This window comes from Zonotrichia leucophrys, chromosome 28 (genome assembly GCF_028769735.1).
Source record: "Zonotrichia leucophrys gambelii isolate GWCS_2022_RI chromosome 28, RI_Zleu_2.0, whole genome shotgun sequence".
Taxonomy (NCBI): Eukaryota; Metazoa; Chordata; class Aves; order Passeriformes; family Passerellidae; genus Zonotrichia; species Zonotrichia leucophrys.
In genome coordinates this window covers 2,764,470-2,780,449 of record NC_088197.1, presented here as the reverse complement: position 1 = coordinate 2,780,449, position 15,980 = coordinate 2,764,470, and the positions used below count along the sequence as shown (strand labels likewise).

At 43.4% G+C, this 15,980-nt stretch overlaps 1 protein-coding gene across 12 annotated transcripts in view; it reads left to right on the top strand.

Annotated features, from left to right (window-relative positions):
* MYO9B (myosin IXB) overlaps window positions 1–15,980 on the top strand; it is a 56,125-nt gene that overhangs the window by 24,628 nt on the left and 15,517 nt on the right. For 6 of the 12 annotated variants that reach the window (XR_010442916.1, XM_064733964.1, XM_064733972.1 and 3 more), the window contains exons 4-21: window positions 1,394–1,488; window positions 2,752–2,814; window positions 2,937–3,036; window positions 3,168–3,268; window positions 3,474–3,603; window positions 4,546–4,635; window positions 4,879–4,995; window positions 5,261–5,395; window positions 7,174–7,295; window positions 7,831–7,972; window positions 8,214–8,409; window positions 11,197–11,272; window positions 11,670–11,759; window positions 12,775–12,885; window positions 14,024–14,063; window positions 14,523–14,645; window positions 15,083–15,163; window positions 15,278–15,388. Coding sequence is in view for 11 of the 12 variants with exons in the window: in XM_064733964.1 (XP_064590034.1) it covers window positions 1,394–1,488; window positions 2,752–2,814; window positions 2,937–3,036; window positions 3,168–3,268; window positions 3,474–3,603; window positions 4,546–4,635; window positions 4,879–4,995; window positions 5,261–5,395; window positions 7,174–7,295; window positions 7,831–7,972; window positions 8,214–8,409; window positions 11,197–11,272; window positions 11,670–11,759; window positions 12,775–12,885; window positions 14,024–14,063; window positions 14,523–14,645; window positions 15,083–15,163; window positions 15,278–15,388 (1,923 nt within the window). In the remaining variant the exon portion in view is untranslated. The remainder of the gene's footprint in view (window positions 1–1,393; window positions 1,489–2,751; window positions 2,815–2,936; window positions 3,037–3,167; window positions 3,269–3,473; window positions 3,604–4,545; window positions 4,636–4,878; window positions 4,996–5,260; window positions 5,396–7,173; window positions 7,296–7,830; window positions 7,973–8,213; window positions 8,410–11,196; window positions 11,273–11,669; window positions 11,760–12,774; window positions 12,886–14,023; window positions 14,064–14,522; window positions 14,646–15,082; window positions 15,164–15,277; window positions 15,389–15,980) is intronic. The other 6 variants (XM_064733968.1, XM_064733973.1, XM_064733974.1 and 3 more) reach the window with 3 other exon arrangements.

Below are 15,980 nucleotides of genomic sequence, written 5' to 3'. Positions count from 1 at the left end.
GAGGTCTTAATTTTTTTGTATTTGTTTGAGGCTGATTTGCACTCTCTACCTGTGGTCGTTTTCCTGGGTTTTTTTGAATACACAACTTTGAAATTCCTTATATAAATAACTTTATCAATGAGATATTGATGTGCTGTCTCTCTTGAAGAAAAGTTGTGTTTAATGTGAATTATTTTCTCTGGTAGCAATCCATGGGGGAATAGCTTGTGGTTTGTGACTTTTGTATGGAAGAGGAGATTTCATGGTGGTTGTGCTGAATGTCTTCTCTGAGGTCTTAATTTTTTGTTATTGTTTGAGGCTGATTTGCACTCTGTACCTGTGGTCATTTTCCTGGGTTTTTTTGAATACACAACTTTGAAATTCCTTATATAAACAACTTTAATATATAAATTCCTTATATAAATAACTTTATCAATGAGATATTAATGTGCTGTCTTTCTTGAAGAAAAGTTGTGTTTAATGTGAATTATTTTCTCTGGTAGCAATCCATGGGGGAATGGGTTGTGGTTTGTGACTTTTGCATGGAAGAGGTGATTTCATGGGGGTTGTGCTGAATGTCTTCTCTGAGGTCTTAATTTTTTGTTATTGTTTGAGGCTGATTTGCACTCTGTACCTGTGGTCGTTTTCCTGGGTTTTTTGAACACATAACTTTGAAAATTCCTATGCTAACTTCATAAATGAGATATTAATGTTCTGTCTCTCCTGAAGAAAAGTTGTGTTTAATGTGAATTATTTTCTCTGGTAGCAATCCATGGAGGAATGGGATGTGTTTTGTGACTTTTCTATGGAAGAGGTGATTTCATGGGGGTTGTGCTGAATGTCTTCCCTGAGTTCCTGATTTTTGTATTTGTTTGAGGCTGATTTGCACTCTGTACCTGTGGTCATTTTCCTGGGTTTTTTTGAATACACAACTTTGAAAATTCCTATGCTAACTTCATAAATGAGATATTGATGTGCTGTCTTTCTTGAAGAAAAGTTGTGTTTAATGTGAATTATTTTCTCTGATAGCAATCCATGGGGGAATAGGTTGTGGTTTGTGACTTTTGCATGGAAGAGTTGATTTCATGGTGGTTGTGCTGAATGTCTTCCCTGAGTTTCTGATTTTTGTTATTGTTTGAGGCTGATTTGCACTCTGTACCTGTCCTGTACCCCTGAAAATATCTAAAATTGTTATTCCCTTCCCTCAGTCCCACCAATATTAATGCAGGGGTGAAATAACAAACACAGTTCTGTGAGAAACTTCCTAGGCTGCCTTTTTGTGCTGCAATTCCCCCAATATTCTGATTTATTCTGGAAGCCAGCAGGAATCTGAACAATGAACACAAGAGCTTGGGAAGCTGTGCATTGACACATTCAGTTTGATTGAAAATGAATTTATTTTGCTTTATTGCAGGCATTTGGAAATGCAAAAACAGCACATAACAATAACTCCAGTCGTTTTGGGAAGTTCATTCAAGTCAACTATTTAGAGAATGGGATTGTCAGGGGGTAAGTACAGGGTGAGCTGGTTCTGGGGTGATCTCTGGGCTTTTAGGAGCTGGGGAGCCTCTGTGGGACACAAAATGCTGCCTTGTTGCTTATAGGAAAATAACTTGGTGCTGTGGAGTTGAAAATTCTGTAAAGTGAGCTGTGTGGAATTGTCAGGTGATGCTCAATATTCTGATTTTAAATATTCTGATTTTGAATATTCTGATTTTGAATGTTCTGACTTTGAATTTTCTGACTTTGCTGTACAGCTTGCCCATGTTAAGGATCTGCTGCTCTGTCTTTGCCTTCATGGTAAATGAAGCCTTTCTGCCCTCTCCATTTTGCATTTAAAAACAGAAGATCTGGATTTTTAAGAGGAATGGAGAGAAGTGAAATAGATTTGAGGAAGCCATTTTAAAGAAACAGTTTAAACATCAGCTAAAGAGATAAAGAAAACGATAAAATTACTTAACCAAATGTGTGTGCTTATATCTGAAGGTCTTAAAACATGAGATATTTAATGCCTACATTTGCTGGTTCTGAGGGATTGTGGAGAAATCCCTGACCTTGATGCTCCAACGTTTCTTTTCTTTGATTTCTTCTCATTTTCAATTTTTTGAGTGACTGGGAGCTCTGTGCCACATGTGCCTTGAGTTTTATTCTGAATAAATTTAACATATTTTCAGACCCAGCCACACCAGCTCAGCAGATTGCTCCAATTTGAATAAACTTGTTTTGTCTTCAGCCTGAGGAAAAAATGCTCAAACTTTGTCCTCAATCCTTGTGCCCCTTGTCAAGGACTTGGAATTCTTGTTTAGGTTACTTTGTCACCCTGGAGGGGTTTGCTGGCTGCTTCCATTCCAGGCTGATGTTTTCACTGACATAAAAATAAAAAAAGCAGATTTATTGGGGTGAGAATCAGGCAGATATCTGGGATATTTCTGGGGTTTTGCCTTGGCTTGCCTTGTCAGATAAGTGTTAATAATTCAGGATAACACATTGTTACCACTCTGGGGGTCTTGTTTCAGCATTTCCTTGCTTGGTCTGCCTGTTTTAAGTGATCTCCATTAAACCCAAGCACTGCAGAGAGGAATTCCTTGGATATTCCTTTCTTCCAGAGCCTACTGAAATTCTTGGTTTAGATTTCAAGCAGTGTCCAAGCTCTTCTCTTGCACATTCTAGTGCAGATCTCATTGTTTGAACTCTCTTGGCAGTTGCTGTCTGATGTTTTTGAGGTCTTTTCTCTTTGCCCTCATGGTTATTTCATTTGCTGTGCCTCCTTAGGGCTGTGGTTGAAAAATACCTGCTTGAAAAATCTCGTCTGGTTTCTCAAGAAAAAGATGAAAGGTAAGAGAGAAATGCAGTTTTCCAAGAGAGTTAAAATCAATTCAGCAGTTTGAGAGCATTTGAATTATACAGAATAAAAGAAAATCCTCTATATTTTCATGAGAAATGCATTGACTTTGCAGGAACTACCATGTCTTTTATTATTTGCTACTTGGAGTCAATGAGGAGGAGCGTAAAGAATTTCACCTCAAGCAACCTGAAGATTATTTCTACCTCAACCAGGTAATCTGTGCTTTACCAATGCATTGATAAGGGTTGGTCAGAGATGAAAGGAAGGAAAATAAATTGTGCTGGGCTTTTTGTGATGTTTGGGTTTCGCTCTTTGCCTTTTTTTTTTGGATTTCTCTTTGCAGCATAACTTGAAAATTGAAGATGGGGAAGATCTCCGACATGAATTTGAGAGATTAAAACAAGCCATGGAGATGGTTGGCTTCCTTTCAGCAACAAAGAAACAGTAAGTGCAATTCTGTTAGCTTTGTTACTGGCATTTATTGCTCATGGCTTGCAATGTAGGGATCAAAGTAGTTCTGTAGGGAATGAGGAGAGCTGAGTGTTTGAGATTTTACAGCCTGATTATTGAGGCAGAATTAGCTCTGCTAACCTGTCATAATGAACTCTCTTAAGAAAAATTCTGACATAATTCAATTTTTCTTCCTTAGGATCTTTTCAATCCTTTCAGCAATTCTGTATTTGGGCAATGTCACCTACAAGAAGAAAGCCACAGGTCGGGATGAAGGGTTGGACGTGGGACCTCCTGAAGTGTTGGACATTCTCTCCCAGCTGTTGAAAGTAGAGTATTTCTCTTTAGCATTAATTAATTAATGCTGTTAATGCTAATTCTCTGTATTAATTAATACACCTGTTTGTCATGTTCTGCCTCAGCATTTCACTCAGCTATCCCCATTGCTGTATCTAAATCTCCTTTGTGATCCAAAAAATTGATCTTGTGGGATGGGAAACATGAAATTAGTGAGATTAATGCTAGATCTTTTTAGTATTAATTAATTAATACACCTGTTTGTTATGTTCTGCCTCAGCATTTCACTCAGCCATCCCCATTGCTGTATCTCAATCTCCTTTGTGATCCACAAAATTGATCTTGTGGTAGGGGAAACATGAAATTAGTGAGATTAATGCTAATTCTCTGTAGTATTAATTAATTAATACACCTGTTTGTCATGTTCTGCCTCAGCATTTCACTCAGCCATCCCAATTGCTGTATCTCAATCTCATTTGTGATCACAAAATTGATCTTGTGGGAGGGGAAACATGAAGTTAGTGAGATTAATGCTATTTCTCTGTAGTATTAATTAATTAATACACCTGTTTGTCATGTTCTACCTCAGCATTTCACTCAGCCATCCCAATTGCTGTATCTAAATCTCCTTTGTGATCCACAAAATTGATCTTGTGGGAGGGGGAACATGAAATTAGTGAGATTATTTGGGTTAGAGATGGAATATAACCTGCAGCATGGAAATAGAATCTGTTGACTCACCAATCAGAGGTGAGCAAGAACAGATTCAGTGTGGGAATGTGACCACAGGGAAACATCTGAATGAGTGAATGTAAACAGGATAATTTAAACAAGTTGTAGGACTTGTAAAGCTGCTGATGGATGATAAATGTGGCTGTGTCAAAGAGCTTCTCTGGAGAAGTTGCATGTCCACTGCTGCAGTCAGGTAACTCCCTCAGGATGGTGACAGCAGCTCTTGTTCTCTTGTTTTGAAGGTTAAACGTGAAATCCTGGTAGAAGTGCTAACAAAAAGAAAAACTGTGACTGCTAATGATAAGCTTATTTTGCCATATAGTCTCAATGAGGTGAGTATAAAAGCACTTGTGGAGTGATTTTAAATAACTGAAATTTGCTTTTTTGGATTAAAAAAGCTATTATGGTACACTTTAATTTTTTTTAATTTTTTGTGAGGGATGGTTGGAAAGTTTGAATTAAAGGCAAATTGTGGTTTATTGATCTCTGCTGGGGTTGTAACCTGTGAGTGACACTGGTTTGAAACAGAAATGATTATTTTTTAAACAAAGTCCTGAAAATTGTTTGATCTGCAGGCAATAACAGCTCGAGATTCCATGGCCAAGTCCTTGTACAGTGCTCTGTTTGACTGGATTGTTCTGAGGATCAATCATGCACTCCTCAACAAGAGGGACATGGAGGAATCTGTTACAGTAAGTCCCTCACAAACCAAACCTTTGCAGGCACCTAACAGTCCATCCTAGACATGATATATTGTGATATCTGGGATCAATTTTAATACTTCTCAAGCTCATGGTAAATTTCCTGGTAATATTTAATCATCTCTGTTTTCAGAGTACACAGAACTATTAAATATTTAAAATTTTTCAGCACAGACTGCAGTGCTTTCTGGGCTGTTTATCTGTTTTAAAGCACTGGATGACAGATTGGTAACTAGATTTCCACATCTCCTTTTAGTGTCTGTCCATTGGTGTACTTGATATTTTTGGATTTGAAGATTTTGAAACCAACAGTTTTGAGCAGTTCTGCATAAATTATGCAAATGAGCAACTTCAGTATTATTTCAATCAGCACATTTTCAAATTGGAGCAGGTAAGAAATAAGAGTGGCTGAAGTGAAACCTGTTTTTATCAAGTGTTTGTGTATTATGCAAACTTAGCCTTTACTCTGCAATTGCTTGAATATTTCTGAAAGTCTTTATTTTTAAAATTTCTTCTTTCACTGCTGCTTGTTCTTTTACTAATGGGGTTTTTCTTCAGAGGGCCAAGTTTCTGCTTGACTGCAAAAACTAAGATAACATCCAGGTGATCCCAGACAGAATTCAGCTTAAACTGTGAACTTTGGTACTGGAAGTCTGTAGGTGAGGGGTTGGATTTGGGTGTTTTTGTTTCAATGGTTGGGAAACAGCTTCTCTTATTTTTAGCAGTCTGGAAGTGTTTAATAACCAGTTTTTGCTGCCTCTCCCACCCAAGTGCATTTAGGGGGCCCAGCTGTGATCCTGGCTGAACTCCTGGCCTGTGGGGATTGACTGGTTTGCAGGTGCTGTCACCTGACAGCAGATCCTGTCCTGGACTGGGTTTTGCAGGGTTTTTTTTGCTCCAGATTTGTTTTATTTCTGCTTTGTGCAGAAGTGAGGTTCTCAGGTCACTGCTGAAAGGACTCATTCTCTAGTATGTGGTACTTTGTCAACAACTTTAGGCAAGCATTTTAAAGAAAATAAAATTACCTAACATCCAAACTCTGTGTGTAAACATGATGTTGAGGTCCCTGTTTTGTAACTTAGGACAGAATTGGTTATCCAGGCTGCCCAGAGTAAATAGTTACATTGTCTTCTTTTTTTTTTTCTAATGCCATTTTTCCAAATAAGCTTAATCCTTGAATGACCCATTTCCTGTATCTCTTGCAGCCTGAGGGCCCTCAGGGAGATCTCTATATCTTTTTAAAGAAAGGCTTTTTTGTCTGTGCAAAATAGCATTTCAGTTCTGTAACACGGTGTGCACTGTGCTGGGCAGACTGAATTCCACCTACTTAAAAATAATGCATTTATCATCATCATCATCCAGACCATGAGAGGTGCTCTTTGTCCTTTGTTAAACATAAAACTTCCTTAATTTTCTGTGTGATTCTTATTTTAACTTTTTCATTTTTTTTTACTTTATTACCTTATCATTAGCTTTTTCCTGTGGGTATTTGCAGCATTAAGAAAATCTGATATTTTGCTTTTGTATCTTAGTGGGAAGATTGTCTTGTCAAGCATTTGAGGGATTGTCATTTCAGCAGGAGAGCTTCATGTTCTCTTGTCAGGGAGCTCCAAATGCTCTGAGCCTCAGCAACATCCATTGCTTCCTGAGGGAAGTTCTGGTGCTGATGTTCTGCAGGCCTTCACTGCCTGTTTTGAAACTTCTTGTTATTTTCTCTGAGTGTGCAATATGAAAATTCTGGAACTTGATATTTAACTACTCTCATTTCCCATATTACAAAAACCATGGAAGAGCAAATAAACTCAAGCTCCTCCTCTGTGTGTGCCCAGTTTTGCTGGAGTGCTGAGGATGCAATGTCTGACTCCAGGCCCCTGGGCTGGTTGCTGGGAAGGCAGAGCACAGCACAACATTCCTTTCACAGCTTTGGTTTTGAAATAGTTTCACCCCAAACAGACCCTGCTGGGTGACGTGCCTGAGGACCTTTGATCTGTGCCACTGTGCCTGTTCCTCTGTTCTTATTTATAAATTCTCCTTATTTTTGTCTCTGCTGCCTGAACTAACAAACTCCACTGGCTGTGCCTGTCCAAGGCTGTGTTTGAAGCACTTAAACCACAGGACATCAAAGGTCAGGGCACTGTACTGACAAAGGAATTTTCTTGAGCCACACAGGAGGAATATAAGAGTGAAGGGATCACTTGGCACAATATTGACTATACTGATAACGTGGCCTGCATTCACTTAATCAGCAAGAAGCCCACTGGTCTCTTCTATCTTCTGGATGAAGAAAGCAAGTAAGGAACAAACATCTGCAAAAACATGTGGCAGGGAGGAGGGAAGGACTTTGAAAGGACAAAAATACATTGTGGGAAGCAAAGGGTTATTTATGACTCTGATTTACTCTGGAGTTTGCTTCTAATGACTCCAGTATGGTGGTGAAATACATTGATGCTAAAACTGAACTTTGGTCTATGCAAACTTAGGAACTTCCATGTTTGTGGTTTACCATGGAACTGCAGTTACAGTAAAATGCATGGCTGTAAGTCTTTGGAGCATTAAGTAGCAAGTGTGGTAAATAGTTAATGTGGTGCAAACTAAATTTGGCTGGTGAAGTGGGAGGAAACACTGAATTACACTTGAAACCTCAGAATATTCTATGTGTATGGAGCTGCTTGGTTTGGGTCCAGAAACTGAGCCCACCTTTAAAATTCAAAGCAGGTGGAAAGATCTTGGACAATTAATACTTTCCACAAGCAACAATAGATGTTCATTCTAATAAAAATACCTGTATTTGAGAAATAGCTGACCTCTTTTGTCTTGTATTCCCAGTTTTCCACATGCCACCAACCAAACTCTGCTGGCAAAATTCAAACAGCAGCACGAGGAGAACAAGTTTTTTGTTGGAACCCCAGTGATGGAGCCTGCTTTTATCATTCGCCACTTTGCTGGCAAAGTGAAATACCAGATCAAAGTACGTGGTGGATCTGATGGGCACGGAAATTCCTTGTCTTTCTGGGAGTTTTTTGTCAGGATGTAGAAAATTTGGGAATGGGCTGGATCAGAAGGGTTCTTAGAGGTACTTTGGGTTTGTTTTTTGGGGGATGGCGGTGGTGAGTGGATGGTAACGCTGACTGTTATTCTGAATAAACAGAATAACAGTCAACCCAGGGAGCTTCTGGGAGCTGTTGTGGTTCCATGTGGGTGTTTTTCAGGATTTCAGGGAGAAGAACATGGATTACATGAGGCCTGACATCGTGGCCCTGCTGCGCAGCAGCGACAGCGCCTTCGTGCGGGAGCTGATCGGGATGGACCCGGTGGCCGTGTTCCGCTGGGCCGTGCTGCGCGCTGCCCTCCGTGCCGTGGCCGTGTTCAACCAGGCCGGCAGGGACAGGGCCCAGAAAACTGCAGGTGGGGCTGGGGAGAGGCAGGGATGGACCAGGGAACAGCAGGGGATGGGCTGGGGAATGGCAGCTGGGGCTGGGGAACTGAGGAAGGGAAGGGGTGGGATGGGGAAGGGCAGGGATGGACCAGGGAACAGCAGGTGGGGCTGGGAAGGGCAGGAATGGACGGGGGAACAGCAGGTGGTGTTAGGGAGCAGCAGGGATGGAACAGGGAACGGCAGGTATGGAACAGGGAAGAGCAGGAATAGACCAGGGAATAGAAGGTGGGGCTGGGGAAGGGCAGGGATGGACCAGGGAACAGCAGGTGGGGCTGGGGAAGGAGAGGGGTGGGACAGGGAAGGGTGGGGATGGACTGGGGAATGTCAGGGATGGACTGAGGAGTGTCAGGGATGGACTAGGGAATAGCAGGTGGGGATGGGAAGGGCAGGAATGGACTGGGGAACAGCAGGTGGTGTTAGGGAACGGCAGGTATGGAACAGGGAAGAGCAGGAATAGACCAGGGAATGGCAGGTGGGGCTGGGGAACTGGGGTGGGATGGGGAGAGCAGGATGGACAGGAACAGAGGTGATGTGCTGCTGGAATGGACAGCTGGCTGTGGGACTGAGGAATGGAACGGTGGTGATTCGTGGGCAGGCTGCGGCGATGTGACCAGGACAGCAGTGGGGCGTGGGAAGGACAGGGCTGGAGGGATGACGGGGAAATGGCAGGATGGACTGAGGAGTGCAGGGATGGACCAGGGAATAGCAGGGGGCTGGGAATGGGCAGGGGTGGACAGAGGGGACAGGGCAGGTGGGCTGGGAAGGGAGGGATGGACCAGGGAATGGCAGGGATGGACCAGGGAACAGCAGGTGGGGCTGGGGAAGGAGAGGGGTGGGACAGGGAAGGGTGGGGATGGACTGGGGAATGGCAGGGATGGACTGAGGAGTGTCAGGGATGGACTAGGAAACAGCAGGTGGGGATGGGAAGGGCAGGAATGGACTGGGGAACAGCAGGTGGTGTTAGGGAACGGCAGGTATGGAACAGGGAACGGCAGGTATGAAAGAGGGAAGAGCAGGAATAGACCAGGGAATGGCAGGTGGGGCTGGGGAAGGAGAGGGGGACAGGGAAGGGTGGGATGACTGAGGAGTGTCAGGATGGACAGCAGCAGGTGGGGCTGGGAAGGGAGGGTGGACAGAGAGGGACCAGGAAATGGCAGGTGGGGATGGGAAGGGCAGGGATGGACTGGGGAACAGCAGGTGGGGTTAGGGAGCAGCAGGGATGGACGAGGGAACGGCAGGTATGGAACAGGGAAGAGCAGGGATGGACCAGGGAAGGGCAGGTGGGGATGGGAAGGGCAGGGATGGACCAGGGAAGGCAGGGGATGGCTGGGGAAGGCAGCTGGGGCTGGGAATGAGGGAATGGAAAGGTGGTGGGATGGGGAAGGTCAGGGATGGACCAGGGAACAGCAGGTGGGGCTGGGAGGAAGAGGTGGAGGGCTGGGAATGGCAGGATGGACGAGGAGTGCAGGATGGACCAAGGAATAGCAGGTGGGGCTGGGGAAGGAGATGGACAGGGAAGGGGGGGGACTGGGGAATGGCAGGGATGGGTTTGGGGAATGGCAGGGATGGACAGGATCAGGAGGGTAGGACACAGGGGAGGAGCAGCAGGATAGACCAGGGAATGGCAGGTGGGGATGGGGAGGATGGACCAGGAAGGGAAGGATGACCAGGGAAAGAGGTGGGCGGAGGAGGGTGACAGGAGGGATGGTGGGAAGGCAGGGATGACAGGAAGGCAGGATGAAGGAACAGCAGTGGGCTGGGAAGAGAGGGTGGACAGGAGTGGGACTGGAATGGCAGGTGGAAGGAGTGTCAGATGGACAGGACAGCGTGGGTGGGAAGGAGGCTGGAAGGAGGAAGAACAGTGGTGGACAGAGGCTGAGGAAGCAGGGTGGAGGAAGGCAGGGATGGAAGGTGGCAGCGGGTTTGGGAGCAGGATGACCAGGAAGCAGGTGAGGACGAGTGGACAGAAAGAGAAACATGAGTGGGGTGGAAACAGAGGAGGTGACCGAAGTGATGGAGATGATGGACCAGGTGGAGGAGCAATGCAGTAGGGGGCTGAAAGCAGGTAAGGCATGGGGAATGCATGCTGGGACTCAGGAACTGGCAGGATGACAGGGAATGCAGTGGGTAGGAATGCAGGTACAAAACAGGGTGGGGAACGCAGGTAGGGCACAGGAAGGTGCTGGTAGAGCTGGGAAGTGCAGGTTGCAAGAAATGCGTCTCTGAAAATGGTTAATGCTCTGCATATGCTCTGAAAAGGCAAAATTGAGCTGTGGGCAAAAACTCATCAAAGGAACTGCATGTTGGTGCTGAAGGCAAACTGAGTGTGGAAAATGTTTAAATGGTTAATTAATTGGAGGGAGGTTGAACATTGGTTACTATAAATGAGCGTTCCATTCAGCTTTCTTTCCCCAGTCAGTGCAGCATTTCCAGCAGGCTGGGACAGACTTGAGGGCCTATTTTTGAAAGTTGGAGGTGGTAATTCTGATATTCTCATCTTATCACTAATTTTGACCTTCCTAGACCTCTGAGAAGTATCAAATGAGTATTCAGGGTTAATAACTAAATTTGAGCAGCTGCAGCTTCCTGTCTGGTAGATGGGACCTTGAACAGCCAAGCACTGTGGCTTGATAGAGGACTGGATAAAACTCCAGGCCCTTGGATGATTCTTTCCTTGCTGAAGTTGGTGGTTTTTGGGGGGTTTTTGCCTGCTCATATCTTTGTCAAAATGCAGGTTTTTGGTTATTTCCTGACAGGAGTGGTACGTCAAGGACCCAGAGTTCCCCTTGGAGAACTCCAGAGATCCAACACGCCGGTAGAAAAAGTTTATCGGTGAGAAACAATCCCTAACCCCTGCAGGGAACAGCTGAAGTGCTGAGCTGGATTTTCATAGATCTAATCTCAACTAGATCTTTCCACAAGGAAAGCAAGCTTTATTTCTTCTGTCTTGTTTTCTTTGGCCTTTTTAATACCATCCAAACAACACTCTGGCTTATTTTATGTGAGACCCAAAGCCACCACATGTTGGGGACAGCCTCACTTCCATTCCCCACTGGGTTTTTGAGTTCTCTGTGGTTGCTGTGTGCAGCTTTTAGCATTGTGTGCTCCTCTGCAGCCAGTCTGGGTCACTGGAGGGGGCAGAGGCAGGGCCAGTCTTACAGAACTGTATCTCTGTAGGGAGATTTGCCTTTCCATGGATATTTAGGCTTTGTACATGTTCCTTTTGCAGCCTCTCAGTGCTCGATTTCTCATTTGATTGTTCTGAGGATTTCGATATAAATGCTTTCCAAGACATCATTTCTTTTTGTGAGAACAAGAAGTAAGTAGCAAAAGGCCTGAACTGCCAGGCCAGGGAGGCACATTTCCAGGACACAGTGACTTTCTCAGTGTGCTCTGGGTGACAGTGAAGCCATGGAGCACTTAAAGTAGTGACTTCATGCTGCTTCCTAATTTCTGCATCCTGGACAGCCTCCATCCCTTGGGGAAACAAAGAACTAAATATCCAATTTGTGTGAAAGGATTGGTCACAGCTTACCAGATCTGTTTCCTTGGGATGTCTTAAATATTCAGAAAAGTTCAGAGGTACCCAGGGAAGCCACAACCCTGTGTAACAATGCTGCTGCCTCTGGGAGCAGCTCAGAATGGGGAGAGCACCTAAGAGTCAGAAGTGATTCTCACACTTCTGTTATTTTTGGTTTGTGCCTCTCTGGAGAGTAAAGAAGGTAAGTTCTGTGCCAGGACACAGCACTTCACAAGAGCACAGTGCATGCTTGAAGAGTGGGACATGCCATGAATTAAGGACCATCCCAGGCTTACTTTGAAAAGCTAAACATGAATAAGTTTGGAATGGAAATGGAACCCAAAATTTCTTCAAGTACCCCTCTAACAGTTTGTTTATAACTTACTTTTCTGCTGTAAGTGTTTAAGTAGCCTCATTTTAGTAGTCTAATCTCTGTGTAAAAATGTTTACTCTTGGTTATAAAGAAGCTTATATTAAACTGAAAAGGTTCCTTGGCTTAACCATAACCATTAACCTCTCTAAATTTCCCTTCATTTTTTGAATTGATGGCTCAAGAATTGACATTAGAAGGTAGAATCAGAGAGTAAGTTGAGTATGAGACTGGCAATTAAAATTTAGAGCACTGATGGAGTAGAAAGTGCTGACTTGTCATCCAAATCATTCATGTTTAGGAAAAAGTAGCCTGGGATTGACCTGCTGCATTTTGGAGCACACTTGGTGATGGAACCTTTTGGGGTTTTAACTCCTTTTTTCCCCCTCTCTCACGGCTGTGTATCTCTGTTTGCCACCTGTGTTTTGCTGTGGATCATTTTAGAGACATGCATGAACAAATCATCGCCAGTATTAAAGGACTGCCCTGGCAGGGTGATGATCCCTGCGAGCTGCTTCGGTCCCTCAGTCAGCTTCAACACCGCTCCCACCTCCTGTGAGTGCTCTGCCTATGGCTTTGCAAGTGCAACAAGAACCAGGCAGTTTCTCCACTCCCTAAAAGTGATGCTTGTGCCAAATTTGTCTTTTGAAAAATGCCAAACAAGACAATTAAAAAGAAAACATCCCTTCTGGTAGAGAACGCCTTGCTTCATTGCATTAGCTGGAAGTTAAACCCATTTCTCATGTGAACTTGCTTTAAAAGCTCCAAGTATAATATGTCTATAACATATTATAGACATATAATATTAGACATACTTGGAGCTGTTAAAGTATATGCTTTATATACTTAAAGCTTAAAGTATAAGCTTCCAAATATGTCTATTATATGTCTATAACATATTATGTCTATAATATGTCTAATATGAGCTTATTGTTACAAAATATTCAATAGTGAGATCTCCCTCAAGGTGTGACAAATGTTTCCTGAAATTCAGGGTGCTGGTGCTGGATGTATTCCTGGGTTTAGAGCCTTTACATCTGCAGTTCTGTGTGTGTGTAAGGAAATTAATCTGTGCTGTACAAGTAAATGTAAACTGGGTGGTTCAGAGCAGAAACCTGCCCTATATCACAGAGTTAATGTGCTTAGAACCAGCATTTGAGCTGCAGCTTTCTTTGTGAGAGCTTCCCCTGCTTCACCTTCTGTGTGTGTCCTGCTCAGACATTCCAGAGTCCCTGTCCTGGGACATTCATTGTCCAACTGGGAGCACTTGGGTTCTTCCACAGAGCTCCTGGTGCCAGCAGCTGTAACTTCTGAACTGAGCACTTCTATTTGCTAGGCCTTGTGTTGTAATGAGTTTAATGACCATACTAAAGAGAATAACTCACTCTAGAGTCACCTGTCCATCAATGCGGGTTTGAATAGCTTTAACTTCAGATGTAATGTTTCACTTTTGAAAGCTTCCAATACCTACAGAGTTTATTTAAGAAAAAGAAATTGTTCTTGTTGCAGAGCAGTTTGCATTTCTTGCATTGATGACTTGTAAGAATAATGCATGAACACACCCTGGTGCTGTTGTGCTCATTTTCTTCTGTCCTTTACCTTGCCTCATAAATTGCACCAATTTATGGCTTGCTGAAATAATCAAAAATCATGTGCATTTTTTTTTCTTAAATTATCTTTAATATTTTCACAGGAAAAGTAAAGGTGTCAAGCAAAAGCAGATCATTCCCAAGGTAATCAGAAAATTTAGATTTCTCTTGCGTGTGGGCTTTTTTGCACTGTGAATTTCATTTTGATTGACAGAACTCACTTCACCACTGTTTTATAGTGTAGGAAAGTTGTGTAATTTATCCTGACAAGCTGAAAAGTAGGTGAATGTTCTCTTTAATAAGAATTGTTTAATTAGACAGATATGAAGATGTCATAAGTGTATAAAGTAATTTCCAAGTCAGGGAAGCAAATGCAGTGATTGTGTGATTCCCGTTGTTCACCTTACACTCTTGGGACAGGGCAGTGAAACAGTTTCACTCCTAAGAAATGTTTTGACCCAAAATAGAAATAATCATGAAATATAACATGTCACTGAATGTGGAACTCTGGGTAGCTGGTTTCATTCTGACTCATTTCAGAGAAAATATTTCCCTTTTAGTTGAAAGACTTGCAGTTTGTTGATTATGAAAACTTTTTTGTAGAACTTGCTGGATTCCAAATCTCTGAAGCTCATCATGAGCATGACTCTGCATGACCGGACTACAAAGTCCCTTTTGCACTTGCACAAGAAGAAGAAGCCCCCCAGCATAAGTGCCCAGTTCCAGGTGGGTGACAAACCTCAGGGAACAGCCCCTGCTGGGCTGATCTGGGCTGGTCTTGCTTGGAAAACCAAGTGGGTTTTATTCTTGAGGTTTTTTGAGGTGAGGTTTATGCTTGATGAAAGTCAGAGTACATTTTGAGATGCCATTGATGCCATGAAATGTCAGTTCTCTACACTGATCATCCTTATATACAGATCTAGTGCTACTGTGAGAGCACGAGAGGATGTTCAAACCCTGCTTGAAATTCTCTTGAGAAAAGCTAAAAGCAAATACCAAACACAGGGATGTGCTGAGCAATATGGCAGAATCTGTTTGGATTTTGTACAGCCACGAGACCTGAAACAACCTGATTCCTGAGGGAAAAGCTATCCTGCTGTCAAACACCAAATCACCATCAAAATGCTATCCTGAAGAAAAACTTTTGTGACTTTTCATTTCAGTCTTCACTGAACAAGTTGCTGGAGACCCTGGGCAGAGCTGAGCCATTCTTCATCCGCTGCATCCGCTCCAACGCAGAGAAGGTGAGGCTGCCTCAGGCTGAGCTGCCTGCTGAGATCCAGGCCTCAGCCTTGGAATCTCTGTTTCTGCTCAGGCTCCTCAGGCTCTCACTGCTGTTTTCTGCTGGTCCTTTACAGAGGGAGATGCTCTTTGATGAGAGCTTGGTGCTGCAGCAGTTACGGTACACGGGCATGCTGGAAACTGTGCGGATCAGGAGGTCTGGCTACAGTGCCAAATACACATTCCAGGTACGTGGGAGCTGGAAGGGAGTTGTGCTTTCAGGAATGTCACAGAGAAAAAATGAGGGCCTTTGTTGGGGCCGAGCCATTTGTCGGTGAGGGGAGACTCAGACACTCAATATGAGTGATAAGCAAATTCCGTTTATTGAAGAGAGCATCAGACACTTATACAGCGAGTAATAAGCTTATGAATATTCTGTAAGCTAAGCAATCTATTGGTTAAACTATACCATCAACTCTTCCTCATTCCTTAGGGGGGTTACATGTCTCTTTTCTCATGCCTCTTTCACTGTTTGTTATCCTACCACAGCTAGGCCCAAGGACACTGCTATCTGTGCAGGTGCCGGACTTGGAATCAGCCACGACTTTGTACTTTTCCATTTTCTAGCAGCTAAATTCCCAACACAGGAATATCTGAAAACACATCTTGAGTGTCTCTTTGTATGAGGCTCATGACCACTTGGGATGAGCTGTAAAAATGCACTGAAGTTTTGAGAGAGCCTGCATGGTAAAAAGTCATAGTTAAACTGTTGTGGGTTGTCTGCCAGTAAATTCCCTTCACACAACCAGGAAGAAACATTCTGAGTGCAGTCATGCTGTC